The 25606-nt window shown below is 33.2% G+C and overlaps 2 protein-coding genes across 2 annotated transcripts in view; one reads left to right on the top strand and one right to left on the bottom strand.

Annotated features, from left to right (window-relative positions):
* LOC129230674 (intermembrane lipid transfer protein VPS13D-like) overlaps positions 1–17278 on the top strand; it is an 88687-nt gene extending 71409 nt beyond the window's left edge. The window contains exons 28-31 of the mRNA XM_054865089.1: positions 212–8820; positions 10815–11068; positions 13727–14066; positions 17049–17278. Coding sequence (XP_054721064.1) covers positions 212–8820; positions 10815–11068; positions 13727–14066; positions 17049–17141 — 9296 coding nt within the window. The 3' untranslated portion in view covers positions 17142–17278. The remainder of the gene's footprint in view (positions 1–211; positions 8821–10814; positions 11069–13726; positions 14067–17048) is intronic.
* A 293-nt stretch (positions 17279–17571) lies between these two features.
* LOC129229851 (something about silencing protein 10-like) overlaps positions 17572–25606 on the bottom strand; it is a 40859-nt gene continuing 32824 nt past the window's right edge. The window contains exons 14-16 of the mRNA XM_054864226.1: positions 23676–23739; positions 23374–23481; positions 17572–17676 (exon numbers count right to left, since the gene is read on the bottom strand). Coding sequence (XP_054720201.1) covers positions 17587–17676; positions 23374–23481; positions 23676–23739 — 262 coding nt within the window. The 3' untranslated portion in view covers positions 17572–17586. The remainder of the gene's footprint in view (positions 17677–23373; positions 23482–23675; positions 23740–25606) is intronic.

The following is a 25606-nucleotide window of genomic DNA, read 5'->3' as shown; positions in this document are numbered from 1 at the left end:
AGATATCATTTGATTTGGTAATTGTTACCACAAATATGTTAAATGTGCAGAAATTTACTAAACAAAAAAAAAAAAAAAAAAAAAATCCTGCCCCCAAATTGATTATTAATATTTTCTAATTATAAACCTGAAACTTCACCTATTTCATATTTTCAAGTAATTTAATGATATTAATTATATTAATTTTTGCTTTAATTTCTGCTATTTGTAGGAAAAATAATTGAAATTCAAGGCGTACTTGGAGGGCTTCAAGTTTTGGATTTGATTACTGAAAATACTAAGCACCAAAAAATAATCAGCATTGGGTATGATCCACTGACCGAGCATCATCTTGACTTACTGAGTCACCTTCAAGAAGAAATGTACAGGCCTTTAACTTACTCTCTAATTTCTGAGCCTCAGTATGCTTTAACATTTATTGTCACCAGAGGGGACAAATTTGAACTAGCTTCTCCTAATCCTCAATCACTACAGCGTACAGTGTCAAGCAGTAGTTCTTTGTTCAAGCAACAAGGCTACCTCAATATTAACATACGCATGGCTTCTCTGTGTTACACACATTCACCCAGACTTTTATACGAGCTCTCCTCGTGTGCTACAGAATTCAAAGCATACATGAGTTCTTTAGCCAATTCCATCAAGAGTGCATGCACTGAAGTTGCAATTGGGATTGTTTCAAAAAGAACTGGTTCAATTAGTGCTACACTTCACGGCAATCAGCAAGATATCAGATTGTTGTCGGAAAGTGTGGATGAGTTAGCTGAAGATCAAGTTTTCTCATTAGATGCTGCAGATGATGTGTCTTTAGACATGAAACTGGATGTTTTGCTGCAGACTCCTGTTGTTGCATTTCCGTCATCATCGCAAAGCTCGGACGTTCTAGTGGCCCATTTGGGTCGTATAACTATTAAAAATGGAGTCTCTGGGTTTTTGAATCAATCTAAATTTTCTGCAGATCTGGATAACTACGATAAAAATAACACTCTGTTGATAGAAATTCGTGACATGAACATGCATTTTGTGAATATAGAACGGAAAGCCAAGACATTTTCTAATGCCTCGAAACTGGACAATATTGCTTTACCAAATTTATCCATTAAAGATTTATATGCATGTGAAGATAAAAGTCAACTTATTATTCATGATACTATCATAGAAGTGGTTGCTATTTCTAGAAAAAATGAAATTGCTTCAGAAGTTACATATCTGATCACCGAAGAGAGTACAGGGATACACTATGAGCAAAAGAATTCTGGTTACAATCAAGTTGAAATTAAAGGATGTGTAGTTAACCCCCTAAAAGTAGTTTTATCTAAGTTGCAGTTTCAGCAGATGTTAAAAGTACTTGATAATTTAACTTATTTGACAGATTTGCCGACGTCTGATAAAACAGTATTTAGTTCTTCTAAAGGTCGCTTGGAGTCCATTGATGAGGCACCAACATACAGTGAAATTACCACATCTGCACCAAATGCCTATGCTTTGAATAATTCCTTTAAAATTTCATTTGAGTTGCCTGAATTAATTACTGAGCTGAGAGGTGATCTGACTGCACGTGAAGAAGGAATTGTAAGTTTAATATTTCAACAGTTCATCTTGGAGTATCGAATGGAAGAGGCATTCGAAGCAACTCTTCAGGTCACACTTCAGACTCTTTTGATGGAAGATTTGAGGAACACGACTGATACTAATCATTGTTATTTGATGAGCTCTGTGAATCAAAATAAACCAATTGCTTATACAAGACCTCCAAAGTCTGACTATATTTCAACTTCATGCCCTAGTTTGACTGAAACAAATTCTAAATTTTATGAAACAATTTCCATGTCTTTGCCTGACAAACTGTGCACACAGAACATGTTCTGTTTACAGAAGTCTAGAAAAATATCGGGAAGCTACGGATATCAGAAGATGAAGTCAAAATCAGAAGAAAGTTATCCTAATACTCCTCCACCTTCCCCTACAGTTCCAAAAGAATTTCACCCCCAGTTATCAGGTGATGCCTTAGTATACATGAATATGAAGTTTATCGATAAAAAAAGTCCCGATTTTGATAAAAAATATAAGAGAAAGAGTCGCTTCGTTGACGTAGATTTCAATTGTCTGGATATAATGTTAAACTTGCATACATGGGTTATGTTACTGGATTTCTTTGGTTTGGATAACGATGAAACCCACTCAGATACTCATAAAAATTCTTCCTTCAGAAATGATTCAAAAGTGGAAAAAAAGATTGTACCCGAAGCAAAAGAAACAAATAACTCTGAATTTTTACTAAAAGTTAAAAGCCTGACAGTTGTACTTAACAAGCAAGATTACAAGCTGGCCAGTGCTAATATTTCAAATTTCATGTGTGATACATCTATTCAAGACCATACTTATACTATTAAAGGTACACTCGGAAGTATATCACTTAGTGACTTATCCCGTCATGGGCATTTATATCCTGAAAAATTTATCACTACAGGCAGTGAAGCTTTACATTTTCACATTTTCAAATACAGTCGTCAATGTTCAGATATAAATACTGACTTTGATTTGAGTGTCAAATGCCAAATGAGTTCTGTTCAGTATGTTCATACACAAAGATTCCTTTCAGAAATAACAGCTTTTTTCCGACATTTCAACGAAATGCAGGAACTGATTCGAAAAATTAGGCTTGCTGCTTCTGGGGCTATTATTGATAATGAAATAACGAGAGGATCCCGTATATCACTAAATATATCAGCAGATTCACCAGTTATTGTGATTCCACAGTCTTCTTCTAACACTCATGTTTTGGTTGCAGATTTAGGGCAAATAACAGTTCGTAATGCTTTCTTGATGTCAGGCACTAAAGGGACTATTAGTTATTGCAAGCAGTATATGGATTCCCATTCCGCAAATTATTCTGAATTTCCTTTTGATATTGGCCTGCTCGAGAGCAAGTTTGAGAAATTTGAGAGGGATAAACGCATATTGCAAAAAGCAGAAATAACATCTGAGGATTTTTCTTGTTTGTTAGATGTAATAAATGTTGAATTAGCAGATATGGATTTATATTCAGCTGTTCGTGCAGATAGAAGCAAATCTAAAAAAGGTGATGTTGAAAACCAGGCATCAGAAGATAAAAAATTATTTTTCCCATCATTCACTATACAGAAGCAGGGAAATGATTTGCTTCAGCAGAAATTCATGCTCCAGCTACAAATAGAAAGGAATTTAGATTCTGCTGTTAATCACTTTGTTCCTGATTGGGCTGTTGAAGGGGTTGTATCTTCTGTGTTCGTAACTTTAGATAAAAAGCAATACAAGCTTGTATATGGTATACTAAATCAAAATTTAGGTGAGCCCTTAGAAGAATTCACATTTGATCTTTGCAATGAAAGTGACACCTTTGTTATAGTGAGTACTGATGACAAACCTTGGACGACATTAGCTATTCACATGGATTTAGTCAACGTGTCTTTAGAAGTAATTCGCGATGGTATTGCTAATAAACAATGCGAATGCTCATTAGCCAAGTTTGATTTTATAAAATCAAGGCTTTGCTACGAGTCATTTTCTGACAACAGTAAGGATATCGATCTAGTGTCCAATATGGTACAGGTATCAGATATTCGCTTCAAAGATGCACCTGTGAATAATAGACCAAATGTATTCACGAAAATTTTGCAGCCCACCAAAAATAAGGAGAATGTTGGCTCTACCTTACAAGCTGAAATTCATTATCGTGTCGCTCGGGATCTGACACGATTCACAGTTCTTCTGAATAATATGAGAATAATGAGTGTTTTTGATTTTCTTCAGTCTGTTCTTGACTTTTTGAAAGTTTCAGATCTTGATCCTGGGGAATCCAGTATTAACTTGCCAAAGAAAATTTCTACAATTTCTACCCCTACTGTGAAAACTCCGGCCAAAACTCAAAATAATTTTGAATTAAAAATTAATGTAACAGATACTGAATTAGTAGTTCTTGAAGATACTTCACTATGGGACAGTAATGCAGTCATTGTAAAAGCTACAGCTGTCATTACTTGGAAAGAATTTTGCATTGATAAGCCACTATCATGTAATTTGCAAAGTTTGGAAGTATTCTCATGCATATTAGGAGTTGAAGAAGATACTGCATTGTCTATCATTGATCCATTAACTGTCAGCATAGAAGTTGTTAATAAACCTGTCTCTGACTTTGTTCAGCATGTGTTAGAAGTTTCGGCTATGAATTTAAATCTTCGACTTTCTTATTACGATATGACCATGTTTTTAAAGATAATTGAATCGATAAAGCGTCAGACTGCTTTCAATGAAAGCTCAGTTACATTGTCAAAATCGAACTGCATCGAGAACAAAAGTAATTCCTCTGATATCGACAAATTAGTTACCTTAGGATTTTCTTCTGCTGACTGTGAAAGAGCTTTAAATTCATGTAGAGGTAATATTAATGATTCTGCATTATGGTTAACTCAGTATGCAACACCTCAGACAGATATTTTCCTTCCTGGTCTTGAAGTTGAATCCTCTTCTGAATCAGAAGAAAGTTTTAAATTTGTGAAACTTAATTCAGCTGAAATTCGAATATCATCATGCTGTTTGTGTATTATTGATGATTGCAGGGATGCTGATGTTCCTGTTGTTGAAATGACACTGTCAGATGTAGTATTCACCCAAAAACTGGTTTCTAGTCTTGAAGGTAATGGAAATTTCCATTTTAGTGCTGATTATTACAATCGAGCTCTATCAGGGTGGGAACCAGTAATTGAGCCTTGGAAATGCAATATAAATTGGAAAATTCTACCAATACAATCAAAACCTGGGAGAAAGCTTCATTGTAACATTTCTTCTGATGATGCCATTAATTTCAATGTTACGTCAGCTTTGATTGAGCTATGTAAAACTGTTAAAACTAACTGGACTGAAGATTATTTAAATATGTGCAGTAAAAATAAAAATTCAACTGTAACAGAAATACATAGTCCAGGGTGTTATCGAAGGCGTCTTCCATTTGTACCATTTGCTCTGAAAAATGACACAGGATGTAAATTATGGTTTGCTACTCAAATAACATCTGCAGATCAGCAGTCTTTGAACTTGGAAACTCAATCCATGCCAGCACAAAATAGCAAGTATGCTTTACAGTGGACTGAAGTTCCTGCTGGTAATCTCATCCCTGTTCCATTTGAAACGAGGACGAAGATTCGTCACAAAGATTCTCATGCGATGAAGATCCATCAAATTATTGTAAGAGTTGATGGGTGGTTACCTGCGGCACCTGTCTCAGTGGACAGAGTGGGAACATATTTCCGCCATGCAAATCCTCAAATTAGCCATTCAGCATCTGTCTATACTGAAAGACCAACTGCACGAATAGTTTGTGTAGTTTCTTTAGAAGGTACAGCTAAAAAACTTATTACTGTTCAGTCAGCTTTATTAGCTTGTAATAAACTTGATGAAGATGCTATTGAATTGAAGCTTGAAAATTCTGGTATGCAGTATGGCATTAGAAGCTTGTCCCTATATTTAGTACCTCACCAAATATTGCCTATACCTCTATCTTTTGTGCATGCCCAAATATGGGCTCGACCTGTAGATAGACAAGTTGCTTTTTGTGATCACAGTATTGCTTGGCAGCACATAACGAAGCCCGAAGAAATCAAAGGTTCAATAAAACTATGTAGCTCTGTTCAGAAAACAAAAGAATATTATAGATATTTAGTCTGTGTTAAAAGACGGAAATTTCCTGCTGAGAAAGAAAGCAATTTGTCTACTAGTCTACCTACAGTTGTTCAACCTGCTCATAAAATAACATTTTTACCATGTTTAGAAATTGTTAATCTTCTTCCATATGAACTTCACTATACAGTGAAAAACTTGAATGTGTCCGGGTATATAAAGCCTGGGAAAGGAAAACCATTGCATAATGTTGATGTAAGTCAACAGTTTATTCTGAAATTTTTTTTGGAAAATTTCAAACATTGCAAAGACATCAGTTTATCAGCTACATCACGTCACTTTCCTTCACGTATTGAATTGTATGACAATCGTGATCGTTTACTTGTACTACAATTAAAGATAAGAATGTTGCCTGGAGGAGCTCTGAAACTTTTTGTCACTGCTCCCTTTTGGCTTGTGAACAAAACCGGACTTCCTCTGATATTCAAACAAGAAGGCACTGGAATTGAAGCAGCTGGGCAATTTGAAGAGCACGAGCTTGCTCGATGCATGGCGCCACTTTTATTTTCTTTTGCTGACAGGGATGCGAGTTCATTGTGCAATATGCGTGTTGGAAGATCCTTGCATCTTGATGGAGTTCCTCAGTGGAGTACTAGATTTGATATGGAAGAAGGCATTCGAGTTCGCAGGCTTCATGTAGCTAGGAAAGATTCAAGACCGGATTTGGTGTATAACATAGGCATAAATGTTCGTGTTGGTAGGGGTCGTTATAGAAACACTTACATTGTAACTTTATCTCCAAGGTATCAGTTAGACAATAGAACTAGTCACAAATTAGAATTTTGCCAGTACTTTGCAACAAAAGACAATAGACAATTTTTACTTTCTGCAATGCCCAAGTCAAGCCTTCCATTTCACTGGCCTCGTATTGATTTAGATAATTTGCTTTGTGTCCGTCAACCTGATATTGATGATTGCAATTGGTCTGGCGGTTTTTCCATAGATAATATCAAATCGTTTCATATCAACATGCGAGATGGATTTGGTAAATCAAATTTCTTAAGGGTAGAAATAGTGTCACAAAATGCTACATTTTTTATAGTTTTTACCGATGCTGATCGATTACCTCCACCATTTAGAATAGATAATCTGTCCGAGGTTCCTATCACGTATTACCAAACAAATGTCGAGCAAGAACGTTTAAAAACTACTATAAAGCCTAACACATCTGTTCCTTATGCTTTCGATGAGCCCACTCTTCCTCCATATATAACATGCTGTGCGCCTGGAGGTTCGGCTGCAACTTACAATATGAACATATTTAGCGAAGGAAATCAATTATTTTATGAGAATTTTATTTACATCATTTTTACTGGTACATTTGAGAGCAATGATTTCCTAACAGAACCAACTCATAATCTGTCTAAGAAAGAATATGTTTTAGATGTACCTTTTGGATCTAAAGTGGTAATCAATAAAAGGGAAGCAGGAAAGCGATCGCAACTGTGGCGAATGACTAGCACAGGGATGTTGCAGCATGAAGGTTCCAGTCCTCCCCGAGACCCACACAAACCAAACGCATCAAATGAAAGCAAAATGCTTGTTTTAGATATTGCAGCACTTGGAGCTCAGCCTGGAGAATTCATTCCCCTTATGTTGAGAAAACCAGACCCAAGAAGACAGCACACTCAAACTTGGAAGTTTACAGCTGATGGTCGCCTTTGCTGTGGTTATCCAAATTTGTATGTACAGGCAAAGGATGGTTTCAAAGGTCTCCGTCGAGGAAATGATGTGGTACTTGGCCCCTCTCTCCCAGTGAGTTTTTTCACTTTGAAAAATGGCATTCCTTTGGAACAAGCAATTTCACGGATGAAACTAAGGGGTGGGTCTGGTGTTTTGACAGTGAAAGTGGTACCAGATGGACCAACTTGTGTTCTCCAAATAAGCGATATACAGAAGCAGACAATGACAGTCAGATCATCGCCTGCTACTGATTGGGTAGTTGTCGAAGAGCAAAAAAGCAAAACCAATCATAATTTTCAGCAAAATCTTGACAGTTCAAATCATGATTCCAGTGCTGCTAATAATAACATTGAAGTTGTAATAAATCTCAAGTTTTCTCGAGGATTAGGTTTGTCACTGGTTAATCATCTTAGTGAAGAACTCATATATGTTTGGCTTCATAATATCACTGTTGAATATACTAGAGCATCAAGTCTTCACACTCTTTGTGGAAGCATAAAAGACATTCAAATTGATAATCAACTTAGAGGGGCAGAAAAACCTGTTGTATTATACATCACTCCAAGTGGGAAATCTGATGATCAGAGACATTTGCCTGCTTTGCATTTTACTGTTCAAAGGATGTCAACTCCTCTTATTAATGCAGAAATATTTAAACATTTTATTGTGACCATAAAGAATTTAACAATTTTGCTTGAAGAAAGATTATTGTTAAAACTGTATCAGTTTGCTGGCGTTTACCTCACTGAAAGTGAAGTTGAAAAAATGGATGAAAGTGAAAATAATCAAAGTCAAAAGAGCCTCACAGAAACTATGGCATATGAGAAAAGGTACTATTTTAGTACATTGAAGCTTTGCTTAGAGCAAATTAAACTGAGTGTTCTTACAAGCGTAAATCTCCAACCTGATTTGCTTCAACTGAAGAGAAAAAAAGGGCTTCGGTTGATAAGGTTTGAAGATGCAACTATTGAGCTAGATTCCTATGTGAGGGTGTATCCTTTTGAGACTGCTGAGTTTTTGATTCATAATATTGTCGATCATTACAAGGAAGAGTTGAAAAGTCAAGCTGCTAAAATTCTGGGTGCTGTCGATTTTCTTGGCAACCCACTAGGTTTGATGAATGATGTTTCTGATGGTATTTCAAAGCTTATCCATGAAGGCAATGTTGGTGGGCTCATAAAAAACGTTACTCATGGATTGTCCGATTCTGCTGCGAAGATTTCTGGTACATTATCTGATGGTCTTGGAATGGTGGCGATGGATGATAAGCATCAGAAAATGCGGAAACAAATTAGACAGCAAAGTACAGCTGCTGGAAATGACCATTTGATGACTGGCCTTAAAGGATTAGGTTTTGGAATTTTAGGAGGTGTTACCAGTGTATTTACTCAGACATATGAAGGTGCAGTTCAGGAAGGAGTTCAGGTATGTGCTTTTTGTAAGTCTTTTAGTAGATAGTCGTAATTTTGCTGTAATATGTTTAGTTTCATTCTTTTAACAGTCATAAAAACTGTATGCTATGTATTCAAAAGACTGCTTAGTGCAAATAATCAGTATATATACATATATATATGGGTGTGGCTTTAGCTAGCTTTTGATATTATATGCATTTTGCATATATCTCCTGAAAAAATTTGAAATGATGTGCTGTTACCGCTTAAAAAAATTAATGCTTAAGTATTTGTTTAAATTAACAATGCATTTATTTATTAAATTTTAAGCCAGAGTAACTAAATTTTTTTTGTCTCATTAAATTTAGTTTAATATTTAAAATATTCATTTTGTTTTTGAAACTAATGAAATTGTTGATTTAAAAAATTTGACAGGCTACTTGTTCTTGCAAATTTAACTTAGCATCAATCTTCATTTTGTACAAGACTGTGAAATTATACTGTTTTGGTGCTGCATTTTGATTTGGTTTTGTTTAAAATCTGTATTGTTCAAATAAATCTGAGAAATTCAATCATATTATTTATATATCAACACTTCTATGCCTAAGTTGATCAATAAATTTACCTGTTAGCTGTTTCATTTTTCATCAACTTACCTATAAATCATGGAGTGAATATATTACAAGTATGTTGTGTCCAATTCAGTTTTTTTTTTCATATTGCTTTGAGAAAAACTCAACAAAGTAATGCTTTTTTCAATTTTTGGCAAATTTGAGGACGTGATTTAAATGTTAATAAACTACTACTTCTTAAATTTATTTAATTAACAGTACAGTAGAGTCTTGAAAATCCGAGGTAATTGGAGCTCGGGCCGCCTCCGACAACTGAAAATTCGGATAATCCAAAAAATTCTTTACACTACATAAGAACACGCCCTATCTTACTTCCTTACGCTATGAAAAGGAAACATTGCCTCCTCAAAAGATTAATCATTCAAATATTGCCATAAATGTCTGTTTTAATTAACCCTAAACGAGTTTTGATTAGTTTTTTTCTTCAAGTCTGCACATGTTTGTGTGTAAATTTGCATCCAACCAAAAAAGCCCTTTGATGTCCTCGAATAAATTTTGTCGTGACATTTGTGTCTAAGTGTGAGCGTATGTATGTACTGCACATAATACAAAAACGTTAGTCATAGAAGGATAAAATTTCGTATATAAGTTTTGCACTTCCATTTTTAATTGTAATCTGATATTCCAAAGCTCTGTTTCTTTGTTCTTTGAGGCAAAACAATGTTTTTATTTCAAGTTAGTTTTTTGTATCAACCTACTTCCTACTTTCTCCAAGGCATCTCTTAATCCATCTCTAATAGTCGATGAATATTTCATGTCACTTGGCAAGTGTTATTGACATAAACTTCTTTTTATTATCTTATTATATGTTATGGAAGTTCTACCAAGCAAAATATTTCAATTTTCAAATTAAAACATTTTTTGTCTATAAAAAGTATAACTCAAAAATATCAACAGAGCACCTCGAATTAAGTGGAATCTTGGACTTTTGAGACTCGAATTTTCGACTCTACTGTATTTAGGTCTTTGGATCAAAAACTTTCAACAAAAGTAAAAAATTCTTTTTTCCTCAGAATTTTCAGTTACCTAGCTGTAGTAATCAGCAGACAATATGTATTTATGATTCTAATTTTCTTCAAAATCAATTTATTTCAAAATTCTTAAAATTTCTCTTGTCAAAAATTTTTTAAGAACTAATCAGATTGTTGAAAAGTTTATTTTTAGTAAAAATTAAGCTTGCGTTCGACGAACCTCACCAGTCGACCGGTGAGTAACCGGTTGTTAACCGCAGCGTTCTATCATCTTTCGGTAACCTCACCAGTTACCATCTTAAGCTGTTGATTGGTTGATTGAAGCACATGATCATTAGCTGTCACGTGATCGGTTAACCGGTAGCGAGCGGTTGAGCTCGTCAAACAAGCTAAAAATGTTCTGAATGATTCTTTCTTTTCTTTAGGGCTTTTTCTCTGGGCTAGGTAAAGGGATTGTTGGAACAGTGGCCAAACCTGCTGTAGGCTTTCTTGACTTTGCATCAGGAGCTGCAAGTGCAGTACGAGATACAAGTAAGGGCAACAGTGACACAGTAATATGTCGAATAAGGCCTCCTAGAATATGTGTGGGACCTGGAGGTTTATTACCCAGATATTCATTTCAGCAAGGTTTGGGACAGGAATTTCTGTACACCTTAAACAACCAAGATTATACTGAACTGTGAGTGAACTTATATTACATTTTTTCTTGCTCTATTATCCTATACTTATTTAAATGGATTAATGTTTATTGAAATCTGTTTGAAATAAACATTTCAGTTTTATGTGTTGTGAAAAAAAAGGGAAAATAAAAAGTATTTCAAAATAACACTGAAGTATCTAAAAGTATCCTACAAATGTAGCCCAATATTGTTTTTAAACTTGTTTGGTTAAAATGAATTGAAAATTTATGTTGATGAAATTTACCTTATTTTTATTTTGGAATGGTCTGAAATGCAATTTACATTTAATAACATGGAAACTTACATCAAGATTTTCCAATACAGTTAACCCTTGTTTATTGCGGTTAATTCGTTCCAGACTTCACCGCGATAACTGAATTTTCGCGAAGTGGGATTCTGTATTTATAAACCAAATATTTTTCTAATTAGAGGGCATAAAACTTACTGACGACAATTTAAATAGGTTTTTAAATAAAATATATGCATTATCAATTATAATCTGTGCTCACTTTAAACTGAATGAAATCTGATAGACTATACCTGAAACATTTGTATGTACAATTAAGATCAGCTTTTTACATAAAATGACACATACTTTTTGGTTGCTTACATGAAACTAAAGCACCAAGACTTTATAAATACCAATCAGCATTAATTTAATACCAAGTCATCAGATTCGAATTAAGCTTTAGTTAAAATCTTTAAAAACAATATTTTTGTTCAACTCTGTTTCATTTAAAGAAATCCAAACAATCTTAATTTAACATGTTCTTTTAACGATACAAACTGTATTTCAAAAATAGAAACAGGAAGGAAAAAGAGAGTTATTACAATTCGAAAACTCACCCATGTGACGGGAAAAGGTCCAACAAAATAAACATAATTAGTCACATCTCCTAAATGTACCAAAATATTAAGTCGACGAATGATAAACTTACACTACAATCAATAAAGATACCTAAAGAAACAACTATGCTGAAAAAAGTTAAGAACGTTGAATGTAAAAATTAAAAAAAAGACAGACGATGAAATAAAGTCTATGTCTGAATAGTGCAACCAATTTTAAACTAATTTAAAATAAAAATTCTAGATGGAAACATTGTTTTAAGATTTGGACAGCAGCCAAAAAATCTCTTTTAAAAGAATTATTAGAATTTTACTTGCTCACCAATATGCAAAATGGCAACAGGAAAGAAATAAAAATTCCTGAATAACGTTATGTTAATTAACGTTTTAATTAATATCTCCGCTAATTAAAGTCGCACAATTACAAGATTGGTCCTATTGTTTTCTTTGGAAAATTTCGAATTGATCGGTACCTCATTTGACTCTCGATTCACAACGGTTCTCGAGAAGATAGATCTTCAGACGGACAGACAGACGCGAACAGATTTTAATATTATAGTGGATATTGGGAAATAAAGTAACACACACACATGCAGTTCTTACCCACTACTACTAACCTATGAAAATAGCTCAAGTTCAACTTGTTCAATGATGAATTAATTTCCAGTTAGTGACTGTATGTGCCCCCTTTCTTCCTCTACATTTATCCTCATCAAAGGTATTACGCATACAGCTTAATAAGCTATTACGTTGTTGAAAGTTAGAGATGTATTTATTCCCTAGTAATAATACAGTGATTTATACTTTGCAGTTAGCGTTTAAGGTTAAATTGAGATTAACTTTCTTCGGCGATTTTAAACCTCCACTCCCTCAACTAGTACAACAACAGTCCCTAAGAAGAGCTTACCTTACTTAAAAGACATAATTTGTAATTCTTTTGTAAGAAAAAGTTTGCACGAGAACATGAAAAAAGCTCATTGCTATAATTGAAAAAAAAAAAAACAGAAAAAAACGCGATGTAGTGAAATTGCGAAAGTTGAAGCACGAAGTAGCAAGGGACGACTGTATAGTGTTATGACATTTAAAAACTTAGGAATGTTCCTTTAGCTAATACCAGACTTCAGAGTGGTTTTGAAAAAAAATCAGAGCACAATATTACAAAAATCAGACATCTTCAATAGTTTCTACTGTGTATAGTGTACATGTATAGGGTCTTTTAATAAGAGCGGATAGATGTTGAAATGGAATAAAAAAGCTGTGTGTGAGGCATTGATGAAATTCTCGTTTAATTTAAAAGACCCATGCATGCCATTTTGTATGGCACATAACATTGTTAACTTATCTACTGCGGCATCTCATGGTGGCACGGATCTAAATGGTCCAATTTTCAATAACTTTTGCACAGAACTGGCTGAATTGGAGTGATGACCTCGGTTATGGTGTCTTTAAGAGCATCGGTATGTTGCAGCTTATTTGTATAAACCTGTGATTTCAGGAAACCAAAGAAAAAATATAGCTAAGTAAAATTGCAAGATTTTTGTGGCCAATTAACGTCACCTCTGCTAGAGATAACCATTCCCTCAAATTGTTCATGTAGAATGCATAGTGACAACAGTTAAAAATTATGTTTTCTTAACATTTAATGATGCAATGCAAGGAACAATAAGATTCAAAGAATAACATCAGTTCTACCTTTCATGAATTTTGTGCAAATTTATTTTCCAAAGCAGACTGTTCTGGTCAAATTGAGGCTCGGTAAATTTCTGTTTCGTATTGTTGATGATGTATGTATCTTTGCTTTTGTTTTTCAGATTCATTGCCAAAGAACAGATACGATCAGGTTCAGAAGATTTGCATGCTCTTATCTCAAGTGAACAAATTTATTTCCTGAGTAGTGGATCCCCACCTTCAAGCAACGTAGTCCTTACTGTTCCTTTTGCCGATTTATATAAATGTTGTTATACTTTCTCGGAAGCTGGAGTGGTTGGGGATGTGAGACACTATTTGCAGTTGGTCATGAAGGCAGATAATTCACCCGGATCTGTGATAGTGCCCAACGAGCAAGGAAGGAGGCATTCCAGAACCCTTTCAACTGAAGCAGTTTACAAAAAGCCACAAGTGAGATGCGATTCAGATGATGTTGCACGAAAGGTATGCATGTAGATCTTGCTTTATTATTCTCTACTGGTTTTTAAAGTAGAAAAATGCTCTTTCATTTTTTGCTTGTTGATTCTGGTTTAGCTCACTTAGAATTTAAATTTTGAGTTTGATAACATCACAACTTAGAGAGCTTATTTAACATTGATTTAATACTAAGAGAATTGCTGTATGAATTAATTCAGAAACAAATCTAGAATTTTTTGTCATTACTTTTGCACTCTTATTACTTTTTTATATGATTGGTTATATTGCTAATTACATTGCCTAGTATATATTCGACTCAGGGGCGTGCACAGAAATTTTGGGCGCCCGTCACAAATGACTTTTCCGGGTCCCCTCCATATTGTTTACCCCTATATTTCACCCCTAGTTTAAAAAATATTGGGTCCCCTTCATGCTAGGACCAACAGATGTATCCCCCCCTCGTGCACGCATCTGATTCTACCCATAATTTTTACGTGTTTAATTAAAAATTTTAAAAACTTTGAACATTTTTGAAATTTTAATTTTTACTGTCCTAATCTACTAAAATATAGCATACTTTTCAATTATATTTTTACAATCTAAAACTCAAATTTAAGACAATCTTATCCTATTAAAATCTGTGAATGTCTGTCTGTAACGGTATCTCCTCAAGAACATTTAGTGGAAGTTTCTACAAGTTCTGTTTAGTTTCACTGGAAAAAAAATTTAAAATTTTTCTGTGTGAAAAAGTTTGGTTTTATTTACTAAAGTTAAACTCGTATCAACTCTAAAATAAAATAAAATCATAGGAATTCAAAACAGTCAAGTAAGAACAATAAGCAATGTGATTGCTCAAAAAAAAAAAGTTAAAAATTAATTTGAATTTTAACATCTGGAATTCAAATTATGTGTTTTGCAATCATTAGTGTGTGTGTGTATGTAGGCATGTATGTTTGTGTGCAGGCATGAGTGTGTGTATGTGCGTTTGCGTCTGTGTGCGGGCATGAGTGTGTGTGTGTGTAGGATATGGATGCAATTTGGAGACGATTTTCGCTAGAGGAGCAGCATCGTGAGGCCGGTCGACGGTGGTGCTGCAGAGGGAGGCGGGGAAATAAAATCATAGGAATTAAAAACTGTCAAATGAGAAAAATAAGCAATGTGATTGCTCAAAAAAATAGTGAAAATATGTATCCTTACTTGAGCTCACTTACCCCTTGTATTGATAATGAAAAAAAATTTGCAAATTAAAGGTTTTGTGGGAGTTAAAACATTACTGGAAGTTTTGGTTGTATACTACAGTGGTTATGAAATTATTTTTGTAAGCTACAATTCATACTATTTATGTTACAGATTTATAAGTATTTTGAACTTATGTTAAATTTATATAAATGTGAATAAGGTAAATTAAGTTTTATTTATTTAAATTTCACAAAATTATAATTGTGGAAATAATATTATAGGGATATTTTGTAAGTAAAGGAAGGATTCCCTCTAAGCTTTTTAGTGTTCTCAGTGAGAGGTTGGGGAAGGAGTTCTAACTGTTTTTGGACGGATTGTTCTTTTCCAACTATTTCAGCTTTATTTGTGTTTCAATGTAGTAAAAATTTTCCATTCAATATCCGTCATAACTTTATTCAAATTCTTATCAGCCACTTATGTTAATTCTATTACTAAATTCATAAGTATTTTAAAATTTAAAGAAACATTTTCAATTCTAATCAAGTGTTGAGTGTATTGATACTAAAATATTATCAAAATAGAATATTAGTATTTTTCATAGGTACTGTAAATGAAAGAAAGAGTTGAGAATCCCACAATCCTTCCCTGAATTTTAGCCCTGTAATGAATTATTTTGCTAGGGTGGCGAATATTTTTCACCTTCCTCCTTCAGCACCAGAAATGCACATGGCGCTTGATTTGTCACAAAGATATTTGGCTGCTAAAGCTATTGAAATCAAAGCTGTTTTAAATTATAATTTTGTGAGCAGGTAAAGTTCAATAATTGCAATTTTTTCACATTTTTGTTGGACATTAACTTTGTTATGCAAACTTGCTTATTTGATTTCCGCTGAAAAAATAGCATGAAAAAAATGTCTCTAACAATTCCAACATTTCGCTAATGTTGAATCTAAAACGCATTTCTTCAAATATATCAAACTCCTTTCTGCAGATGCTGCAGTTTACCTGCCCACAGCAGTATAACATTCCCTTATTTTTATGGAGAGTGAGGGGATATATTTTTAGCATTTTAAAATCGGTACACTTGGTAGTAACTAAGCAGTATTTCAAAGGTGGGAATATAGCTTAGTATGAACATTTAAAAGTAGATGAATTTGCCGGGAATCATAATTTCTAGTCTAATAGGAACAGTTGAGCAATACTAAGTATTTTCAAGTTTTATTTTTATTCTACAAATATTTTAGTTCTAAAATTGAATCGGTTTTTGTTGAAAGGGCGTTAGCAGGGGCCTACGTGCTCTTGCATCCTCAAGGCTGAACACCTTTTTTTATTAAAAATGTTTTCTCTTTTAAATTTTATTTTTTGGTGCAACTTTTATTTTTTTTTTTTTTTTGCGCTAACACAAACCTGTGTGACTTCACTTTACTTTTTTTCCCTCTTCTTTATATTTTGTAAACCTGTGTACAGTCGTTTGTTTTAAAAAAAATTTTTGCGCCTTTTGGAGGCCAAGGTTAGCGCCCTTTTTTTAGGACCCAGTCCACCCCTGTGCGTTTATCACAAAAAAAAAAAAAAAAAAAAAAAACCCTTCATATTAAAGATTGGAAAATATGAAATTTACTAGTTATTTGTGTGGTTATGGATACAGTTAGAAATGCCTCTTTAATAGAAATCAATGTGTCTATCTTCAAAGAATATAAAACCATATCTAACTCCTCCTGGTGACAATTTTATTTATGCCCTTTTAACAAAAAGCAATTCAATAAAATAATTCTATTTTTTTAAACAATAAATCAATTTGAAAAACTTCACTAACTCATTTGCCTATTTTAGGTAGCAATGCAAATAAACTATGCGAAAAGTCTTCATGAAGAAAGAACATATATGGTGATGAATGATGATGAAAGTGATGAGGAAAAAGAATAATGCAATGTATATATGCAATTGTACCTGTTTAAATATGAGATGTTTATTTATTCAAAGCTGTATAAATATTGAAAAGTTGTTTACTATTGTATAATATATTTGTAAAAAGTAAAGATCCTAATAAATATATATCTACAGTTCAATATATTTTATATTAAAACTTACCTCTAAAATAAGCATGCTTCGTGTTTAATTGGGAACATTTGTTTATGAACTAATTTAGTTCTAAAACATTCTGTAAAGTAACTTGAATTTTATGCATTTTCTATTTTTAAATGGTTCTTTGTTAAACAGCTTTTTTTTTTTTTTTGCCTGAGTATATTATAACATTTTCTCGATTCAGAATGGTTTGAAAAAATTCTTCCAAGTCAAGCTCTTTCAACTAAATTTGCCGCCTTTTATAGTAGTCTAATCTAAAATACAAAACAAAATTTAAAGTCATATTTTATTTCAACTTTATACTTTTTACAACATGTGTAGATATTCCAGTTGGCTCTCCTTCGTAACGTTTCATTTCTCTCACAACTTCCCTAACCTAAAAAAAAAAAATTTTTTTTGGATGCATTAATTTTGTTTGTTTGTCAGAATTATAATAAATACTTATTGAAAATTTTGATAAGACAAAACAGAATGTGAAGAAATTACAGAGGCTTGTGAAAAAATGCGCCCTTGTAGATTTTTAATACTATATATTTGATTAATTTTAAAAAAATTATTACAACATTCAATCAACAAAAGCAAGGAAAATTTTGGCTTCCTAATTTATACTATCCAGCATACAAATGTGATGTCAGACAGTCAGGGGAGCACCAATTGGGAGGTCATGTTCCTGGTAGAGATGAGTTCGGGCTCATTTTTGAGAGCCCGAGCCCGAAAATTTTTAACCGAGCTTGCCCGAGCTCGGGTGATATTGTCTCGGACCAAAATCCGAGCCCGCCAGAGCCCGAAGGAAACTTTCTTGTATCAAAAACCAAACCTTCTACAATCTGACATGATCTCTCTGTTAATGAAAAATGTTATATCAAATGTTCTTCATTAACATAAGTTTCTAAATTTTCTCAAAATGCATTACTGTATGACATATTGCAATAGTAATCGCAAAAAAAAAACACTATAAATAAACGTTAATTTTTTTAAATTATTATTATTTTTTATTTATTTACAGTTTCACATTGATCGAACTGATTTAAATGCTTCTCACAGTAGGAATATGTTTATTTGCTTGGAATTTGTTTGGAGATTGACGATTGAATATATTAGCTTGAGTCCGAAACCTATTTTTGGTTCTAGAGCCCGAGCTCGCTTTGGGCCTGATCTCGAGCTCAGGCTGTCGGGCCCGGGCTGAGTCCGTATCATCTCTAGTTCCTGTCCACCCAAAAAACGTCCTTATTTGGAAAATATTGTCTGTTGATTCATAAAATTTGGAGACTATTACAGTTTTTGAACTGTGAATGTCTCTTCTTATTAAATGTATGTATGTGTGCATACCCATATTATCATTCAGTGAAATTCAGAGTTCTATGAATTCTATTCAGTAAATTTAGGATCTCCCCCTCCCTAAAAGCTTCAGTTTAGTTGCCCCTGCATAGAGCTGGCTCATCTGTAGATAAACTGATACATAAGGTTTGTACTTTTTTATATTGAGAATAAATTGTATGCGAGTTAATTTTGGTGACATTCTTTATGACAGAACAAGACATTTGAAGTAGGTTTGTCAGTACATTTTGTTTCATAAATACAAATAGAACAAGCTAGAAATTTTGCTTTAGATAGCAGCAGTAAAGATTTGTCATAAGAACTATGAAGAACATAAAAGAATCATTCATTTTGAAGAAAATAGTTGAACGATCAGCAATAAAATGCTCGTGACAGAACTGGCAATTTATTGCATATTTTTCAAAAACAATAATTTTTAACGTTCTACGTAACTCTTTTGCAAAATCTTTACTCAGGGTTCATACTCAATTCGGATAAAAAATTTCAATGACTTTTCCAAGACTTTTTCAGGACTTCGTAAATTTTTTCATGACCTTGTTACACGAAGAGAATAGTACTATTTAATGTAAAACTTGACAATTTCTGGAAATGGGCATTAGAAAAATTGTTACCTGAGTGCCACTAACTCATTGGAGCACTTACTTGTGACTGAAAAAATATCAGTGCGCACTGCAGAAACTAATAAATTATTCTTATTTGTCTTTATCATACAAATTCAAGCAAAATAAAAATATAGTGAATGCAATACACTGATGTTTAAATGTCTAACAAATATTTAATAAATAGGGTAGAATAGTAATGCATGGGACAAAAATTGAATGAGTCATTGCTAAGTTTCCAATAATAAATTTAATTTATAAAAACATTGTCCTTTGGTGTCAATAGTGCATCTAATCATCCATGTAACTTGACAGTATATGCGTTCATTAAAATAAAGCCACGTTTTTCAGTAAATTCCTTTTTCTAAACCAGATATTTCAGTTGGTCACGAGGATCAGTTTTGCGAGCTGTATGTAGGGCACTACTGTTTTATAATATTAGAATTCCCCTATTTCTATGTTCTATTGCCTGACTAAAGTCTTCATTTTCTAAAGCCTTCAACATATTAAGATAAACTCTGGTAAATTTAATAATGAATTTTTTACAAGTAGTTGAAACGAACTCGGATGCAATTGAATTACACTTTTTGAGGGGGTGTGGCAAAATCAAGAATGTGCAAGTATACTGCTACAGAATACAAAATATAAGAAGTGCTGAAAATAATGGTGAATTCAAAATTAGTAATGCCCCATTAGTAAAATCACATTACAAAAAAAGGCGAGCGGCTGTTACAGAGGTAAATGAAATTGAATTCCAAAACTCGGATTTGTTTTTGAGATTGTTCAATTTGTATGCAATATAAATAAATCACTCAATATTTCCGGCGCTCTTTTAGCTATTGTTACTTTTTTGCTGCCCAAGACATTTTCCATGACTTTTCTAGGTCTGAAATTTGTTAATTTTTTACCATGATTTTCCAGGATTTCCATGACCTGTACGAACCCTGTTTACTGCTGCTATCAAAAATAAAATTTCTAGCTTGTTTTATTTGTACTTATGGAACAAAACTATATCAAATTTGCCATTCTGCCACATGGAATGGCCTTTTAAAAACAAACTTGCCTCTCAAATTTAAAAACTAGCAATTATTTGCTCAAAAAGGTATTACAAAAAAAGCTTTTTTTTTTTAAATTAAAATATATTTGCATCAAAATACATTTTAGGTCAAACTTGAGAATGGCTTTGGAAGAAGAATCACAATATTTTAAGTATAATAAAAAATCTAATATTTAAAAGTCAATGGAACTTTGTCAATAAGTTACAAGTCTATAAAAATTAAGAATGTTTTTAAAGTTGATGAAGAAATTACATCTTACTTCCATTTATGTCACTTTTTTAAACTTTAAGACACATATCCTTATCAATATCCACAGCATGAGAAGGCTTGCCATTTTAACACTTTAAAATCAACAAACATTTAAGGAGTAATATAGCAGTAAGTGACTGCCCCTTAGTCAGGGCTAAGGTAGGAACTTCATGCAATGTACCAGACAGCCCGGTTATCACATCCATAGACTGTAGTTTCATTCTTATTAGAACTCATCAGTCTGAAATGGTGATTAACCGAGCTGGAGGCAGATGTCATCTCATTGAAGCCGAGTGCCAACAAACTGGTAGATAAAGTAAATTTATCTCACCAGCGAGTGTCCACAGCATGGTGCACTTCAACTCTAAAAGTGAGGGCAAAACTTGTGGTACTATGGTAACCGGGCAGTCTGGTATATTGCATGTAGTTCTGCTTTAGCCATGGCTTAGGGGTGGTAAATTACTGCTAAATACCCAAGCTTTGCCTTCAATTTACGAGTTGAACCGCACTATGCTGCTGACACTAGCTGATGAGATAAATTTACTTTATCTACCAGTTTGTTGGCACTCGGCTTTAATGAGATGACATCTGCCTCCAGCTCGGTTAATCACCATTCCATACTATGCTGCAGACACTCACTGGCGAGATAAATTTACTTTATCTACCAGTTTGTTGGCACTCGGCTTCAATGAGACGACATCTGCCTCCAGCACGGTTATTCACCATTCGAGACTGATGAGGTTTCATAAGAATGAAACTGCAGTCTATAGATGTGATAACTGGGCTGTATGGTCTACTGCATATAAACATACAAGGATTTCCTCGCTTAAGTAACATCGAAGTATTGTCTTTTACAACAGAGAAGACTGCAGTGTTATTCTTATGTCTGCTAAAATAATTTCACATTTATACTACCCTAGGGTCATTCCATATAAAATCAACAAATTTTAAGAGATTTTCGTGCCACACCATTTTTGATTTTGATGAAATTTGATTGGTAATATGTACCACTATTCTCTATTCCCAAGCTGTTAATTTTTTTTCTTGGAAAAATTTTATTCCTAAGATACAGCTATATTTTGCTCCGCGGATGAGTGAAATTCGGCATTTTCGTGATCCGTTTTCTAAAGGCTCTAGTAAATTTATTTAAATTAGTAGGAAGATCAAACACAGCTTATATTGTAAAGGTGAAAGAATGGACTTTTATTTGTGCATAAAAAGAAACGATTTAAGTTAAGCCTAATTAAAATTTTTCCATGTTCAAATCATGGTTGAAAAAGTGCCGTTTTCGTCATTTCAAGGCTAAAAAAGCTGATGAGGGACATACAGTAGGAACATTTTTTTTTCTTGTTGTAGACAGAAAACAATAGGTTGATACTAGTAGTCTTTCATGATGAAAAAATAGCTTAAACTTAAGAAAAAAAATTAAAAACGGGCTTATTCACTCCCCAAAAACGGGATGTTTATTAGGTGATAAAAATTTGAAAATGCTAGGGTAAGAAGTCATTACATTGCCCTTTAAAACAAAACCTGCCTTGTTTTTTTAAGGCATAGAAGAGATATGAACCTGCAAATAAAACGCTTGTTTTTAGTAAGAAATTATGTTTTTTAAATATAGTTAATAAAAATTAAATGCTATTTCTTGTTTAAAATTACATTTTGCAAATTTATTTCAATGAAATTTGGTTAGATGGTATTTTTTTAAGGTATTTATCCAGTCTACTTGGCCTTTTTAAAGTAATGTGCAAAAGTTATAATTGTATTACTTTAAAGGCTTACATTTCATTTATGCCCTAGAAAATCAATACAGTTTTTGTTTCGTTTTAAAGATCAATGTAATGGCTTTTTACCCTAGCATTTTCAAAATTTTATCACCTACCAAACATCCTGTTTTTAAGGAGTGAAAAAGTTCACTTTTCATTTTTCTTATGTTTAAACAATTTTTTCATCATGAAGGACTACTAGTATCAACCTATTTTTTTCTGTGCTTCTAGTATGCATAACTAACTACAACAGGGAAAAAAATTAGGTTCCTACTGTAAGCCTATCTTTGAATTTTTTAGGCTCTAAATGACGAAAAGGGCACTTTTACAACCATAATTTTACAACGAAAAAATTCTGATTAGGCTTAACTTAAATCGTTTCTTTTTATGCACAAATAAAAGTTCATTCTTTCACCTTGAATAAATACACCAATAAGCCATGTTTGATCTTTTTACTAATTTAAATAAATTTGCTAGAGCTTTTAGAAAAAGGATCAAAACTGCTGAATTTCACTCATCTACACAGCAAAAAATAGCTATATCTCAGAAATAAAATTTTTCCAAGAAAAAAAAATACAGTTTTGGGATACAGAATATTAGTACATATTACCAACCAAATTTCATCAAAATCAAAAATTTGCGGTACGACCCATTTGTTGATTTAATATGGAATGACACCTTAACAATGTACTTTCAAAGCATATACTGTCCACCTCTGGCAAGTTGAACTCCTTTGGCCGGCGGATTAAACGATTCCATTTGCTGAAATAGGGGTGAGGAAAAACGGCCCAAGGTCAAAAGGCTTGATGCTAGCCCAACTCTGTGCTAACAATTCCTCTTCTTACCGTTTGATCTCCCTTGAAAGAAATGGACTTGCTCAAGGCCACAGCTCAACTTCTCAGAGGTGGACAGTATGTCATGTCCGCATCACCAAGCATGGGGAAAGAATTTTAATCTGTCAGTGGTGACCTTGCATTACTTCACACAACTATTACGTAAAGTTTTTTTTTTTTTAATGTCTATGACTTTAAAAAGAGTTAATAATGCATAGCAATGCAACAATTACCTGTCCTTTTCTTCTTATCTTGGCTTTTCTAAACTTCATTCTGTGCTTGACTCGAGGATTGCGGTACTCCTTCTTACGATGAGCAACAAGACCTTTATTCTTTGCAATCTTTAAAATGCAATTGGAGAAACAAAAACATAAGTGACAAAAAAACGTTAACATTACGTTTCTGAATTGCAGTAATCGTATTGATTTAAATGACACAAAAAATGCGATATATGTGATTTAAATGATTCAGATTAAAGTCTCTGTTGTTAAAAAAAATTTAATTTGAGAGCAAGTTTTAATATTGAAATGCATACCTGATAAGTTATCATTCTTTTCCCATCTTCAATATTTTCAGCAGGTATTTCTTTTTCCTTTTCCCTAAACATTAATAAAATTTTATGAATTGTCAAAGAAATATAATTTTTATTATAACAGTATACTTAACAATTTTAAGGTAGGCGATAGAAATAAATAATCTTGAGATAAAAAAAAACGCCTTTTTTTTAGCTAATAGGGCAGTGCATATGGGTAGAGAGGATTTTTTAAATCCATTTTTCTTACTAGAAAGACATAACTTTTAATTTACAAGACACTAGTCAGGCCTGTCTTAACTTATACATTCAAAATTGGACTTTAAGAAAACAGGAGGAAAGCACTAATACAATTTTTGAAAGGATGATTCTGTGATGTATACTTAGTGTTATAAATGAAAATGGTAATTGGAGAACAAGAGTAAATTTGAACTACAGTATAACTTTGATTAAACTATTTCCTCAATTTAATGATACATTTCACTGGTCTGGATTTAACTGCATTGAATGTCTGTGCTCCTCGATTTAACCAAATCTTTGGTTTAACAATAACTTTTTCCACTCCCTTGACAATCGCTAAATCGGGGTTGTACTGCAAATAGTATTATTAAACACCCTGACATTATTAAATATAGTAAAGTAAATATAGTAAATTGGATGGCCCATGTGATCCAAATACATGCTCACAGCACAATAAAAAAGTATTGCTTTTTAGACCTATTGGAACTAGAAGGCAAGGGTGAGATTGGCTGATTCGGTAGAATCCAATTTTCTTGCAATAAATGAAAGAAACTGGAAATCAAAGATTAATCAGAAGTCATTGTGGAAAAATCTTCAAAGAAAGGCAAACGCACATAACTGGGCTGTTTAATCAGTTATGATGATGGTAAGCGCAACAGATATAGACAAGTTCAAATATTATCTCACAGCCAGGTGTGACAGGTATGGGTCATCATTCAAATTAATTATGCGTATCAGAAGTGAAACAAGAAACTTGTAAATGAGTAATGTAAAGAAACTGAGTTGGTACTACAATTGCATTACGTAATATAAACATATGCATCTATTTGTTCTCAATTCAAGTACTTTTATGTTTTCAGTCATGTAGATAGAGGTTTGATTCATTTTTCTTCGAGTTGCAGATATAAATTTTTTATCCTTAAAGTGGCAAAATGAAACCAATATTTTATAAATGATGAATAAATATGATTAATAAATAAGTCATTCTCTGATAAGATACTGGTAATAGTTTCAGGGGTCGAAGTAGTCCTATATATCCCATATTTTCAAAAAAAAGCATCAAAATCGTCCTATATTTCATATATTTTTCAAAAATGTCTTATATTTCCTATATTCCCGTTTTATACTGTATATATCTTTTAAAAAGAACGGTAAATAAACTTTCTGACATCGGATTTTTCGCTGAAAGTATGTGCCCAAACGAATTTTAAATTAAAAAACTGAACTGACTAAATTCTGCAACAGCCATCTTCTCTCATTGGCTACAGCAATGTGATACAAGCAATGTGATACAGCACTCTATAGTGGGTGGAGTTTCGAGAACTAATGCTGAAGTTGGTTTTAGAATTTTTGCATTGGGGGGGGGGGCAACAGCCGTTTGTTTTGTTTTCCATCATGGTTTTCGTTTTCGTTGGTATATTTTTGCGTTCAGTGCATTTTCTGATCGGAATGTTCTATTTTTCTTTTTGCAATCTTTTCTTTTTGTGGAATTTTGGGATTGTGAAATGGTTAGTTCCTTATGATGTTAAAACGTAGTTTGTTGTAATAAGTGGAATTATAATGACGAAATCCCATCGCTTAACAACATTTCGTTTGGAGTTGTTGAACCAGGAGGACATTAATTCTACAAATTTTGGTGCATGGTGCAAAAGGAAAAGATGATTTTACCGCTTTTTGCCATTTTTGCAACTGTT

This window comes from Uloborus diversus, chromosome 9 (assembly GCF_026930045.1).
Source record: "Uloborus diversus isolate 005 chromosome 9, Udiv.v.3.1, whole genome shotgun sequence".
NCBI lineage: Eukaryota > Metazoa > Arthropoda > Arachnida > Araneae > Uloboridae > Uloborus > Uloborus diversus.
This window is presented reverse-complemented; position numbering and strand designations above follow the sequence as displayed.